This window comes from Theobroma umbraticum, unplaced genomic scaffold (assembly GCF_002168275.2).
Source record: "Theobroma umbraticum cultivar Fairchild unplaced genomic scaffold, ASM216827v3 scaffold_204.0, whole genome shotgun sequence".
Lineage (NCBI taxonomy): Eukaryota > Viridiplantae > Streptophyta > Magnoliopsida > Malvales > Malvaceae > Theobroma > Theobroma umbraticum.
Window position 1 is genome coordinate 2,221,461 of NW_018397267.1, and position 15,518 is coordinate 2,236,978.

The following is a 15,518-nucleotide window of genomic DNA, read 5'->3' on the forward strand; positions in this document are numbered from 1 at the left end:
CTGGCCCGGCCCAGCCCATATTTTTTCAACCCATAAGGACTAGGGCCGGGCTGAGCCGGACCGGCCCATATTGACAGGTCTAGCTGCAGTGGCTTACAATCCACCATTACCTTAGCCGATCTCGCAAGCTCCAATCAAAACAGCGATTGGCTTCAAAATCCTTCTGACCAATCTGATGAGGAATCAAAGTCGATGTCGGATGCGTCATAATGTAGATTAGAGGATCTTATTGAAGTTGGCATGAAATCCGAAGTCACTAGAAAATTGCAGAAGCTGAGGAAGAAAGGCATTAAAAATCTCTAAAGATGAGTCTCCTCGCCAACTCAAAATAGCCCGCTTGTTGGTAAATCACAAGCACCCAAGGTGAATTTCGCCCCATCTAGGGAAGCCGAGCAAATATGGGAATTGGGCATGCAACTGGGTCTTTCACCACAATGCTCGGAATGGATCATTCTTGAAATATTGGAACGCATAGAAAAGTCCAGACCCGATAATTGACTTCGACTACAGCCGTGTGTAAGGACTTCGATTTGATGTATATATTATAGCCAGCAGTTCTTTTTTGATCATGCTCTGCTGAACAAATCTCACTCTGCTATCAGGTTTCGGTTCTTTCTATATGCCCAGTTACAGCTGACTGAATATGACTTTTAACTTTATTTTGTCTTTGTTCTTGAGCTCATGAATAACAGCCAGGGGTACGGAATTCTCATCTCTTTTTGGTTCCTTTGGGATATTTCTCTTTATTTGATCACCACCTTCAAGCTATTCGAGCATCCATTTCTGAATTGTGATTTATGCGTTTACTCTGCTGGAATGTGAGGGGCTTGGGAAGCTCCGTCAAGACCAGAATGGTTTCATTGGCTGATGGATGGAGTTTTTGGCCTTCTCCTAAATGCGGAATGGGCACAAAGTGCATCTAATAGCAGGTCAGGAGCACGTTTTAAGGGAAAGTAACTCATTTGTGAACTCATTGGTACGGTGTGGGCAAAGAGACCATAGTTCTTGGCATGGTGGCGACTCCTATGTGTGACTTGTGGCTGGTTGTATTGACAGCTTTTAAATGTCTTACGTTCATTTGGATAATTAGGATGCAGAACCTGGCTGATTTTATTGTAAAGCTTGTAGGCGTGGATGTGAGGTGTATATAATTGTACTGACAGTCATTTAGGTGTCACCTTTGTAGGGACTATGCTGAGGCTGACAGATCCATCTTGAGTCTGCTCTTCTCACGCTGGTTCCATCAGCTTTTCCCCAACTTGGGATGATTAATAAAATTTTATTTTCACTAAAAAAAAAAGTAAAACAGTGATTTTATTCTTTTCCAACTCTTTGTATCAACCTGCACCTTTTTCACCTGCCCCATCCACCTCATCAAAAGAACTTCTTTATGAAAGCTTATCCAAGGTTTACCCGCAGAACTGTTATGGTCCTGATAATGTTTAGCATAACTTCGTCCAACTAACACAGGTAACCATTTAGAGTATTCACAAAAGTTTGATCTAATTAAGTTAATGTTGCTTTCATGAGTATGTCTCAGATGTGAATGCAGAGTCCCCTGTAAAGGAATTGGTTCCTATGAATGTTCAGGGAGATGAAGCGTATGAGGAATTGAAGAAAGAAACAAACGCAGCTGGAAAGAGGAAGGGGCTGCTTAAAAATTTGGTTCCATGGCAAAAAGATGTTTCAACTGACAATGCTGCTATCCAAACGTTCTCTGAAATCTATGATCTCTATAAAGAGAGCCCTTCCCTTGAAATCAAGTCACATAAACAAGACGGATTTGGAGAGAAACCTCATTTTCTGATAACGATTAATAAGATGATCAAAGAATCTAATAGAGACGTTTTCAAGTTCGATCCACCAAGTATCATCTCCAGTAAGCATCAATTTCTTGCTCTGTGTCCTACTGAAAAAAGATTACTTCCAGCACATTGAGGAACTCGACTAATCCTTTAAAAAAAAGGCGGCTACAATGCCAGGGGAGCCATCATGTTGCGTACGAGATGGTGAATTGGGCCGGCTAAACACTTACCGGATTGAACCTCTTAAGCATAGAAAGGCTCAAGGTGACCATAACCAGTTCTTTTTACTTCAAATTTTGCATGTAGCAAAAGATTCCCAAAAAATTAGAAGCTTTTTTGATAACAAAACTGAAAATTATGGAACAATTCTTTTTTACTGAAGAAGAGTTTTCCTTGTGGACACTTCGGCCTGTAAGCAATCTGGACCCCAAATAATGTTCGACCTGAAAATTTTGGTTGGATTAAAAATAAAAGCCTGCATAATTTCAGAAATTATAGTGTATAAGATTCCTTCTCTATCTGTGTAGAGGGATTGCATTGCCAGACCAAAGCCAGCCACATGGACTTAAAACTACTTATTGAAGACTACCCATATGCACAATAATGGGTACCTTATTCAAAACTATGTAAAGTACTACAACTCTGAGGCAAGTAAAATTCAATCAGACTCAGTACTCAATGCCTGGTATTATGAATCAATCAATGTAGGCCATGCTGATATCCACCATTAGTGTCCTATTGATTTTTTTCTTAAAAAAAATCTAATTTCACTTTTAAAAAAGGAAGAAAAAGCAAGAAATAAAGAGAATTGTAGCACTTCCTTTAATTCTCATATTCCGTAGTTGGTACCCTCACTCACCTTCCAAATCAAGAAGAAAATATCTTCTTTAGTTTAAATTGATAAAAGAGTGCAAGGCAAATTTTTCGTGTTTCTCATAATCTCGATAGGTTTTTTTTTTGAACGAATTTAGATATTTAGTAATCATTGGAGGGTTTGAATTAGTTGATAAACCTATATCGAAATCAAAAGAAAAATCAAAGATAAATTAATCATTGACCCTTTACAACCTGTACTTTTCTTTTAATCTTTTTAGTTTCTTTAATCTGGTTTAACTTTGAAAAAGAGAATTTTTGAAAATTTACGTAGCACAGTGGATTTAGATTCTTTTAAACTCAAACAATGATCAAAGCAATAACAAAACAATGGGATTGTTCAATGAGTTTGATTTCCTTTGTGCTAGTATTGCTAATATTTCCTTTGTGCATACCTTGCACGAAGCTAATTCTATGACTGACTCGTTAGCCAAGTTCGGGGTTGACATGAATGACACGTTTTATGCTTGGTGGTAACATCTGTGATTTGGATGTCTGCCTTATGGTGAGATCTATGTTGGCGTACTGCTGTTTTATGACCATTCTGTAAACGCTGCTGATAATTTTATGTGCTTTAATTGTGGTGGTTTACCTGTTGCGATGTTTCTATGACGCTGACTATTTCTGTGTGGTTGCTGCCTTATGTGTTGCGGTATCTTCTGCAGGCTCAGTGTTTTATGGTGCTGTGGGATTGTATGGTGGGATGGTATGCTTTCATCTCAGTATCTGCAGTATGGGAGCTTTCAGTAATGGTGTCTCTCTATCTCTATTGGCTGGGTGTGTCATGTGTGTGAAGTGTAAGATTAATGCGTATTGTTACGTTATTTTCAGGTGTTACATGGTATTATTCCCCTTGTCGGATGTCTTTCATCGATTGATCAGGGTCTGCTTCGTTGGGGCAATGCCCTTGGTTGTGTAATGTCAATTTGTGTTCAATAAAATGACACCAATTGACTGAGAAAATAAATAATAAACAAAAAGCTGGAGCAGTGGCTTGTTTTGAGAGTTGGGTTCCTCTTAGACATTCTATTTATTATGGGTCAACTTACAACTAGCTACACCAAGAAAGGTTACATTTACAACCTGTTATTATTTATTTTATAGTATATATATATATATATATATTTTAGAGTTTAGAATTATAATACCTTCAAGCTTTTCAAACTTTATCTATAAGATAAAGTACTCTCTCCTTCTCAGCCAAAGAGTTCAATTACCTCTTGCACTTATACCTATTTCCTCATTCATCATTGAATGTTCCTATGAGTTAATTAGGCTGGAGGAGAAGTGTTTTATTTTTTTTTTTTGGGTCCATTTAGGTTTCGCTCACTTCTAGAGCTAGGTAGGTAGTAGGTAGGTTTGAAAGGCCAAGTGTGGTCTTTATGATATGTTTGTTTAATGCTCTTTTCATTTTTTTTACAAAATAAATATTAAAAATATTAATAAAACGGAGCTTATATGTATAAAAACACATGATTGATAACACAAAAGGAAAACATTAATTACAATACTTTTTTTAAAGAACATTAATTAAACTATTATGAACGACTAAAATTTGATCTCTTTTCATTCAATGAGCATTATTACAAACAAGCCACATTTATCAAAAAAAGCCTTTTAAAAAAAAATTTATCAAAGAAAGTGAGGGTAAGGTATCCATATTTTTTTTTGAGATACTTGATTCTGATTCTATCCATTTAATTATAAAGGTATTCAAACTTTATTAAAACTCGAATAAAATTGTATAACATAATTCAAAACTAAACTCTAATAATATAATAATATCCTTTAATTACCCAAATCTATTAAATACTTGATTAAATAACTCAAACAATAATATAAATAACTAAAAATTATATTTAAAAATAATTTTATATTTATTAATTTATAAAAAAAAATCAGATAAGATGACAACAGTTGTGTTGAAGAAAAAGAAAATAAAGCTTTAAATCGCACAAATTACAAAATTTTGAAACATTATATATATGTATAATTGGGTCAAGTTTAAGGTACTTTAAAAGTGCTGTTCGAAACTTATCTATACTCGAATTGGGTATTAAAAGCCTTACCTAAATCTATTTCATAATTGAATATAAAATACTCAAACTCAATATTATTAAGTCATATAATTATGGATATCCATATATATAATAATAATAATTTATTTACATTTCGACCTGCTACCACAGGTAAAAAGCAGCAAAATTGAATGTGTTATAAATATGAAATCCCTTCAACGGACAGGGCAGTAGAGATCTAATTAATATGGTAGCATTGGTTACACAAAATTAGTTTCATTATAAAATAATTCAGAATTTTCAATTAATTTAAAGGTCAAGTTAAAAAATTTGATATATATGAATATTTAATTTAATTATATATATATATTGTCTATTTTAAAAAGTTAGAATATGGTAGGGAAAAGTAACTAGGATAGATATTTTGTGTGTGATCAATAAAACAGAAAAAGGGAAAAAGCAGTTAGTCCCACTGAGTTTATTAATGGATCTCCTTTGCAACATATAAAACGGGAGGCAAACTAAACTTGAATCAGCGAGCATCATCTTTTCACGTTAATTTTGCAAATTATATTCAAGAAGTCATGGCAGGTACCAGGGACATCTTTGGTTCACTCACAATAGACAAACTCCCTACAAAATCTTTTCTCTGTAGCCATGTCCGCCGCCACCAGCAGAACTACGTTTCTTCTCCTAACTCTTTGCCTTACTCGCGCAAGAGCACGTTAGTGCAAGTAAAGAAGGTGGTTGCAGCTCCCATGGCAGCAGCTCTTATCAAGGCTGAAACTCCAGTGCAATTCAAGGTGAAAGCTCTGGTAACAGTCAAGTATGACACCGTGGAAAATGTCAAGGATATGATGTTTCGTTGGTTAGACTCCGACGGTCATACTGCTCAGAGAGGTGTTATTCTACAGCTTGTCAGCACTGAAGTTGACCCAAGTAAGCACCGTCTTTCTCAATTAATGGTTTGCTTGTCGAGAACCTGAAAGAAAATTTTAAGGGAATACTTTAAGCACAAAGCAAACATGGTCACCTTCCTGTTTCTGTCGTTAACATAAGGCCATTACCTTCTTTTAGTTTTTTCTCTTATTCTTCTTTTGTCTTTCCACTGGCAAATTTGGAGTAGTACTTCCGGATGTGCAGTAGTTGGCACGACGGTGCGGAGACGGTTTGGCTCTCCGCAGCTACAAGGAAAGGCTAACGGCTAGGTCTTACAAAAGGGTTGGCCGATAACCAATGGTCAAGTTTACTAGTAATTAATTTCACTGAGTTGCCAACCTGACGTAAATGATTTTGAGTTGACAAGGCATTTCCAGGCTTTCACACCCCACAAAGAAAAAAAGGGAAAGAAAAAAACAGCAGGACCTTCTTCTTCTCCTGTGTACAACTTGCCACAATTTTAAATGTCCCTTCTGACAACTATATAAGATTCAGATACGAAAGGGCGTAGATGTTAATGCAATTGAAGTTTGAAACAACCGCGTGTCGGCCCTGCCCCACTCCCCAAAGTCAGACCCCACCAGGATAAATGTTTTTCCATAGTTTACCAACTACTAGGACCGTATTCTGAACTCAGAATAAATATTGTCATTTGTAGAAGATACAAAAAAGAAGGAAAATAGTTTACTAGTAGGAAAAAGGAATGAAACTGTTACCTTTATTATTGGGGGAAAGAACTATGAACAGAGGAAAAGAGAGAGGTTTTGATTTTTTTGGTGCGTGTTGTTTTCTTGGAGAAGTCGAGATATGGCTACATAATGCAGCCTTTGTTACAGTTAAGGAAAACAAGATGGACAAAATGTGCTAAGTAAAGAACTAAAGTTCATTCATTTCATTACTAGTTGCTAAAGGCATTTAATTACAACAAGTTAATACGTGGATAACATCCTACAACACTTGGTTACATGCATAAGACAAGTGTTAAAATGCATTAAGAGCTAAATATGCATAACAACACGTAAATGCATTAGCTGAGAGGAGTAATAGTTGGTAGGGACTTAAGTTGAGCTTGCACACGTGTTTTTTTTTTGAAATATGTTGTTAATTTCAAAGACAAGCTTGCACACGTGTTAAGCTGCTGCTGTAGGCAACATGCAAGTATTAGCTTCAACACTCCTCCTTAATACTTGTATGCGAAACATCAACTCATTTCTCAGAAGCTAGAACTTTGGTTTAGGTCATAACCCTGAACAAATATTCTTCTACTGCATTAGCCTTCTCTTCTGTCTGAGTTGGCTTTTCTTGTGTCTCAAGTTTATTCTTGTAAACCTTCTCTGCGTGTCCAAACTCATTGCATGTCCTTTTGTTCAAAGGTTTTCCGGAAAGCACCTTGTCTTTGAACTTGATTGTCAAAACATTTTCTGTGTTGTTGTCCATGCATATTGCTTTCCTATTCTCTATAGCTTGGAGTGCAGTCACAACTTAAGTGTCAATTTGGAGAGATCTTTTGACTCTTCCAATGAAGAGATTTTAGCTTCCAATATCTCAAGTATGGACACATCAGACAGATTTTCTCCTGCATTCCTTCATAGCTTCGTTGTCCTTCATTCTCAAGACTTCAAACTCCTTTAATGGATTCAAGACATGCATTTGTCTTGATTTATTTCCAGCTTTAACCACACCCCAAATGTTGTAGGCCCTTATGTAGGTTCTCATTTTTTTCAGGCCAAATGGAGTGGTTGACTCCATTAAAGGTTGGTGGCATTTGATGAGAAAAGGTACTACTATTTGTCATGCTCAAAGGACGGGTTGTTGTTTGGACGGTTTTGTGGTGATATTCAAAGTTTTGATTCCTTAAAAATTCAAATTGGGCTCTGATAGCATGTTGTGTTTTGGGAGAAGTCAAGATATGGCTACGTGATGCAGCCTCTGTTACAGGCAAAGAAAACAGGGATGAACAAAGTATGCTTAGCGTAGACCTGAAGTTCATCCATTTAATTACTGGTTGCTAAAGATATTTAATTACAAGAAGTTAATACGGGATAATAGCTTACAACATTTGTTACATGCATAAGACGTGTTAAAATGCATTACGAACTAAGCATGCATAACAACACGTAAATACATTAGCTGAGAAGAGTAATGGCTGGTGAGGACTTAAGTTAAGCTTGCACATGTGTTAAACTGCTACTGCAGGCGGCATGCAAGTATTAGCTTCAACAGTGCATGCAACTGTCTAATATCGGATGAACAATCTGTTTTGAAAAATAAAATAATTCAATCTAATGATTAAGCAGCAAGATTTATTTTAGTTCCATATCTCTTTACACTTTTCTTTTGAGGTTAAGGTCAACACTAGTTCAACTATGTGCTAGCCAATTTTGCCTTTGACTGTCTCTCTAACTTTGATTAATTTTAACTTTTGAAGAGTTGGGGAAGCCAAAGCTGAGCAAGGAAACTATGTTCCAGTGGTCCAGAAATCTGAAAGTAAATGCTGATAAAGTCACCCACAAAGTTCAATTTCTGGTAGATGCAAAATTTGGGGTCCCTGGAGCCATTATCGTGACTAACAAATATCACAAGGAGTTCTATCTGGAAAGCATTGCCATCGAAGGTCTTGTCCATTTTGATTGCAACTCCTGGGTTCAACCAGATAGGGTCCAGGCAGAGAAAAGGATCTTCTTTTCAAACAAGGTTCAAATTTAATTTATAACAAAAAGGTTATGTTCCATGTTAAATACTTGTCAAAATTTCCTTTAGGTGGCGAATTTTTTGGCTGACCTTTGCTTTGCTTTGTAAAATATTTCTTGGCTAAATTGCTCTTCCATTTTACAAACCAATCCATATATACCTATATATATATATATATATATATATATGTTGGGCAGAAATGGTTTAATTTTGCAATGTTGTTTTGGATACGCCAGGCATATTTACCTAATGACACGCCGGTAGGACTCAAAGAGCTCAGAGACAAGGATCTAAGGCAATTAAGGGGTGATGGAGAGGGTATTAGGACTCTGTCAGATAGAATTTATGATTACGATGTTTATAATGACTTAGGATATCCAGATAAAGGAGCCAAATATGTAAGGCCAATCCTAGGAGGCCGAACTCAGCCCTATCCAAGACGCTGCCGAACTGGACGTCCTCCAGCTAATTCAGGTACATATATGTTCTTCTCCCAAGCCTATATCTTTCCGTCTTTTCTTTTTCTTTGATATGAGAGAAAGGGATTTGAGTCTTGCTGAACCAAATGTTCAGGTGTAAGCTTAGTTTTGTTTTTTATTTCGTTATTTCATTGCTTTGAGCTTAACTAAAGATGTTGGTTTTCTCACATATTGCCACAGATGTGAATGCGGAGTCCACTGTAACTAGATACATGCCACAGTATGTACCAAGAGACGAAGCGTTTGAGGATTTGAAAATAGCAGCAGTCACTGAAGGAAAGTGGAAGTTGATGCTTAGCAGTCTACTTCCTTCACTGAAAGAGGCGGCCTCAATTAATAGTGATGTCATCAGGACTTTCTCTGACATTAATGATCTCTATAAAGAGAGTGCACCCTTTGAACTCAAATCAAAGAATGAATTTCGGGAGAAGGCTCATTTACCAAGAATGCTTAATAAGATGATCAATGAATCTGTGCAAGATATTTTCAAGTTTGACCATCCAAAGATCGTTTCCAGTAAGCACCAATTTCTTGCTCTTTAATTATTGTATTGGAATTGGGGCAGTCCAGTCCAATGCTTCTGAATGAAATTCTTCAAAACGAAACATGATCCTGCTCCAATTTCAGGGGATAATCCATCATGTTTTTTACGAGATGATGAATTGGGACGTCTAACACTTGCTGGCATGAACCCCTTAAGCATAGAAAGGCTCAAGGTGAGAAGAATCGATTCTAATTAATTTGCTACTATTAATTGGCTAGTACTAAAAGAACAATTCAATGACAAGACAGAAAAAAAAATTTAGAAAATTTTTTGCTGAAAATGTGTTTCCCCTTAGGTCTTTCCACCAGTAAGCAAACTGGATCCCTCCATCCATGGATCTCAAGATTCAGCATTAAGAGAAGAACACATCGTATGCCAGCTTAATGGGATGTCTGTACAACAGGTATGGAAAGAGATTCAAGGAAAATAGAAAACCAATCAACTAGCTTGATTGAATTTTCAGAACCATTTTGTGAGCTATAGCCATGCCCATTTGCTAATTGACAGATATAAGATCCATATACAATCCATACATACATTTTGATGCCTGTCGTTTCTCTTTCCCTGCCTGTAATATTTTGATTCTTTTGTCTCGATATTATCGTGTAGTTCATTTGGTGGCAATAGTTGTTTTGCAGATTCTTTTTGGATGCTAGTGTTAGTTTCTAGTCCTGACTCTGTACTTTGGTTTTCTTTTTCTAATAGAAGAAAAAGCAATACAATTTTCTGCATAATCATTCATGGATCCTATGTTTTTTATCTGAACTTCTTTTGCAGGCACTAGAAGAGAATAAATTGTTTATATTGGACTACCACGATGTTTACCTTCCATTTCTCAACCGCATAAATGCTCATCATAACAGAAAAGCCTATGCAACTCGGGCAATTTTCCTCTTGACGCATTTGGGATCTTTAAAGCCAATTGCCATTGAGCTCAGCCTCCCAGAGAAGAACCAGAATGTACCAGCAAAGCGTGTTCTTACTCCTCCAGTTGACGCCACCACCTGCTGGTTGTGGCAACTAGGCAAAGCCCATGTCTGCTCAAACGATGCGGGTGCTCATCAACTGATTCAGCATTGGTATTTTTGCAAGCCCACTGTAGCACCAATAGTTGTTTATAATACTATCCATTAATTTTCAACTACAACTGAACGTTTTGCAGGTTGAGGACTCATGCATGCCTGGAACCATTAATCATAGCAGCACACCGGCAATTAAGTGTAATGCATCCTATTTACAAACTTCTTCATCCTCACACGCGATACACAATGGATGTAAATGCACAGGGTCGCCGGCTTCTCCTCAATGCTGGAGGAATAATTGAGTCCCACTTGTCTACTGCAGAGTGTTCAATGGAGATTACTGCTTCCTCATATCAGAATTGGTGGCGCTTTGACATGGAAAGCCTTCCTGCAGACCTCATTAGAAGGTAAATACACTTTTGCTCTCCTTTCATATGGGATTAATGAAAAAGTTAAAGTAGTCTCTATAATAATTTCCGAAAATACAACTCTTTAAGTCTAAATCTTATTTCTGCTCAGAGGAATAGCAGTACCAGACCCAACCCAGCCACACGGACTTAAGCTACTTATCGAAGACTACCCATATGCAAATGATGGGTTGCTCATATGGTCTGCCATTGAGGAACTTGTTGGAACCTATGTCAATTACTACTACCCAGAGGCAAGTAGTATTCAATCAGATTCAGAACTCAACAACTGGTATCACGAATTCATCAATGTAGGCCATGCTGATATTTGCCATGCTAGCTGGTGGCCCAAACTCTCTACTCCAAATGATCTTGTCTCCATCCTCACCACCATTATCTGGGTTGCATCAGCCTACCATGCCGCAGTGAACTTTGGGATGTATCCCTATGGTGGATACTTCCCAGTTCGCCCACCATTTATGCGGCGACTATTGCCAAATGAACGTGATCCAGACCATGCATCTTTCTTTGCAGATCCAGAGGGGTATTTCTTGGCATCATTGCCATGTTTATCTGAAATGTTGCACTACATATCTGTGCTTCATATACTTTCCACACATTCAGCTGATGAAGAGTACCTAGGAGATAGAAAAGACCTTTCAAATTGGGCAGGGGATCCTCAAATACTGGAGGCCTTCTACAAATTTTCAATGGAGATGAGGAGGATAGAGAAAGAGATAGAAAAAAGAAATGCTGATCCAAAGCTTAGAAATAGATGTGGGGCTGGGGTTTCACCGTATGAGCTACTCTTGCCATCCTCAGGACCTGGAGCCACTTGTAGAGGAGTGCCTACCAGTGCATCACTATGAAGATTATTAATCAATCCAGAAAAAATTACAATTTATCCTGATTGTTTCAAGTTGTTGATAGCAGTTGAGAAATTCAATTTCATCGGAACCAAAAATCAACCACAGCCTAGGAAGCTATAAACTTAAGCAGTAATCCTGGAAACAAAATACAGCCAAGCATAGATATTTCATATATATCTATTATGGCATTAAATTATCATGATTTCTTTTGTAATTTATCCATCCCATATTCTTTTTTCAATAATGGACATAGGTTTCATTATTATTTCCCATAAAGTTGGTGTAATTAAAATTTCTCGTTCTCACTTCTCCCTTTTTTTTTTTCTCATTCATTTCTTGGACATTAATTAAAGATTGTGGAAGGGATTTTGCCTTTGGTCTGTGTTTGGTAATTTGCCTTGCCTTGATCTTCTTTTATGCATCAACAAGCCAAGCCACAGAGGAAAATCTTAACCGAGGCTTCAAAGTTTAGAGATTGTTAATTGGAATATGATAGAATAAAATGATCAAATAAGAAATTAATTAAGGCACTATTTCATATATATTTGAAATTTTCCATTTTAATTTAATTTTTGCAATATGTTTACATAGGCTAATTGCTAAATCCAGGTTTTAATCTTTATATCAAGAAAAAAAAAACCTTTTAAATGTGTACCAAATCAGAATTTCAATTAGTCTATTTATAAAATTTGACAAAAACGTTTGTTCACATTTATCGAAGTTCTTTCTCTAATTTTGGGGTATAAAATAAAATTAAATACACGTTTTTTTTTTTGAAAAGAAAAAACGACCACGTTTATTGAACCGATAAATATCATAGAAGCAGTATGTTTGTCATGAAATTCTGATCACAGGCAACAAAGTTTTGGCTTTTTCTTCTTTCACGCGGAAGTCGGAACAGTTGAACTTTCCTCGTGATAGCCTAGACTTCAAAACAAATGATCAATTTCACCGCCCTGTTACGTCAACATTTGTCTTATTTTTGTGTATTCCACAGAAAATGAGTGCCTCATAATTTTTACGTGTAATAGTTTTGAAATATAAATTACGTAACCCGATTTTTCAAAAAATTTGTTTTTTATTATAAAAACGATTTTTCAATTATTGGAATTTGATAATGGAGTTGTTTAAATTTACTTATTAAACAGACTATACATATATTAATTTATATTTTTGTGTCGGTTAATAAATATTTGTAGATATTATGTAACTAATGTGATTGCTTATGGGGTTAGAATGTTAAAAATATTTTTATTAACATTTTTTTGTATATTTTTCATATCACTTTGGTAGATTCAATTGTATTACACAAATTTTTAATTATAGGATTATGAATAAAATATATAATTACATATATTATTAAAAATTATATTGACAATCTTATTATAAAGAAAAAAAAACAATTCTAAAATTCACATCAATATTAAGTTAAAAAAATTAACTTTAATCGTTTCACATTTGATTTTTATATACGGTACATAACTTTGATCGTTTTAAATTTGATTTGTATATGATGTATTACTCCAAATAATTCCTTTTTTTTTTCTTTTTTTAATGATAAATTGCTTTTCCTTGCGTTTTTCAGGATGAAACATGTATGAGTTGGACCATACGTGACTGGGCCGACATAATACAGTGGAGAAGCGTGTGCGTTTGGAACATATACAGAGACATAGATAGAATGTGATCCATGCTTTTTCAATTTTCAACCTTTTTTTTTCATTAAAATCAAATTACTGCCAAAAAACAAGAAAATTAAGTCACACAAAAAACAAAGCAAATATATGACAATAAAGCCATAAAGGAGGTCTATCCAAATCATGCAGACTTCACTTGGTAAAAAGGGTTTTAAGTTTTGGGTTGTGAAATATTTTTATAATTAATTGTCTTGAGTTAATTGCAAATTATTTTTTTTTATGAATTATCTTTTGCCTTTGAAAAGGAAAAATATGGACAAAAAGAAAAAAAAATACCTTAGATTAATCAAAAAGGTAATTTTTCATTAATTATTCAAGTTTAACTTTTTTTGAAAAATTGTTACAAAGTCAAATTTACTACTATATAATGCAATCAAACAATGATTGTTACACATAATTAAGTGAAATTATCGATCAATGCTTGCCTAAAGGTTATAATATTAATTAAGATTTAAGGTAATTAGGAAACTCCTTTTCTGATTTAGACTCTTTCTTAACATATATAAAATTGTAAGTCCTCTTGAAAGGTTAATATAGTTCCCCCAGAGGCTTTAGATAGTAGGTAGTGGAACACAACTGAACCTAGGTAGGGAGGCATCTACACTGTTACAATTGAATCACGTAATTTAGATGACTTTTAATGCCTTACAATGTAATGGCAGGAAAAGGTTTAGGACATAGAAAGGGTCGGTTCATACTATCTATAATTAGTTGCATTGACTTGTATTAATTTGACATGTCTGGGTTGTATGGTAGGGGAAGAAGTTGCATTTTTTATCTCACATGAATTAGTGTTTCAATTGATATGTTCTGGTTGTATTGATAAGGTGAGAAGCCTTGGTAAGGAGTCAAACTTGCTATGTCTGGTATTTTTGTTGCTTACGTAATGTAGGCTTTTGATAGGGCGGTGATCCAAATTTGTTGATGTTGTTTGTTTGCTGGGATTTCTAGGGCCCGGGTGTTTTGTCAGCATAGTATTGCTTTAGAGGTTCGAATTCATTGTGGCCCAAGCGTTGCATAAAGACATCAAACCTCGTCGGATATTTTAATGGACAGTGGCCCTTTAATGAATTATAGCCTTTCGAAAGAGCAAAACTTAAATTAATTTGACTCTCGAAAACCGTACCCGGCTTTGCATTAATTTCTGTCCCCACGATTGGAACGGAACCATTGCTTAGAGCAAGGGCTGCTTAGGTTAGAGCATGGGGTCACCATGTTGACAATCCTTGACTCATATTTTCCATAGCAATATCCTACCAACAAGACTTTTGGAAGTGTTACGTATCAAAGGAGAAGAGCAAGTGATGCTATTGATCAAGACATTAACGACATAAAGGCAAAGAAAATTATATTAAAAAAAGTTCAACTTGTTGGAAGAGACTCTCTTGATCCTGATCTGCTCACTTTTAATCTACTTGAAGATAAGGTAAATAGTATAATAAGTACATTTCTTCTTCTTCTTCTTCTTCTTAACTCAAATGGCTTTATATATATATAACTTTTATTCTTTTTTTTTGTACTCTTTTTCCATGTACAAAACTCACATGCGCTCTACTTACATGATATTTTATTAATTTTTTTATTTTTTCACAAAAATAAATAAAATTAAAGTAAAAAATAAAAGATTAATATAAACAAAAAATGAGTAGTAAAAGTTATAACCAAATGTGACATTAATTACTTCAATAACTTGGCTGTGTAAACTCAAGTACTCAATGAAAATTTAAGTTCTAGTAATTAATTTGGGCATGAGAAGCTTCTTGGCGTTGGATAACTTAACCCACGATAATAGAGGAGATGTTCAAATAAGAAATTTTTCTGAATGATATCATAATTAAAATAATAAATATATTAAAATTTATAAATTATAAATTTTAATATTAAATTTAAAAAAATGTAAATTTAGTGTGTTAATTTAATATTTTAAAATAAAAATATTTAAAAACATTATAATTGTTCATGATGGATTTTTATATTTTGAAAAGATTGCATAACAATTTTCTATTTATTGATCAAAACTAAATATAAATATTCACAAACCACATAAAATTAAATATAAAAATCAAATAATCAATATCTACAAAATAAATAAAAAATATAATATTATTTTTCACTAGCTAGATTATAATTATGAACCTAACTACCAAATTAATCAAAATATATTTAGACATGAA

At 34.9% G+C, this 15,518-nt stretch overlaps 1 protein-coding gene and 1 pseudogene across 1 annotated transcript; both read left to right on the forward strand.

Moving 5' to 3' along the window:
• The window catches only part of LOC110424334 (linoleate 13S-lipoxygenase 3-1, chloroplastic-like), an 8,383-nt pseudogene extending 5,847 nt beyond the window's left edge, over nucleotides 1-2,536 (forward strand).
• A 2,638-nt stretch (nucleotides 2,537-5,174) lies between these two features.
• LOC110424184 (lipoxygenase 3, chloroplastic-like) lies at nucleotides 5,175-11,923 on the forward strand. Its single transcript, XM_021438704.1, has 9 exons — nucleotides 5,175-5,635; nucleotides 8,064-8,329; nucleotides 8,563-8,800; nucleotides 8,986-9,321; nucleotides 9,433-9,521; nucleotides 9,645-9,752; nucleotides 10,127-10,428; nucleotides 10,512-10,778; nucleotides 10,891-11,923. Exons 1-9 carry the CDS (start codon nucleotides 5,281-5,283, stop codon nucleotides 11,645-11,647), a joined length of 2,718 nt encoding a protein of 905 aa, XP_021294379.1. The 5' UTR covers nucleotides 5,175-5,280; the 3' UTR covers nucleotides 11,648-11,923.
• Nucleotides 11,924-15,518: the final 3,595 nt, after the last annotated feature.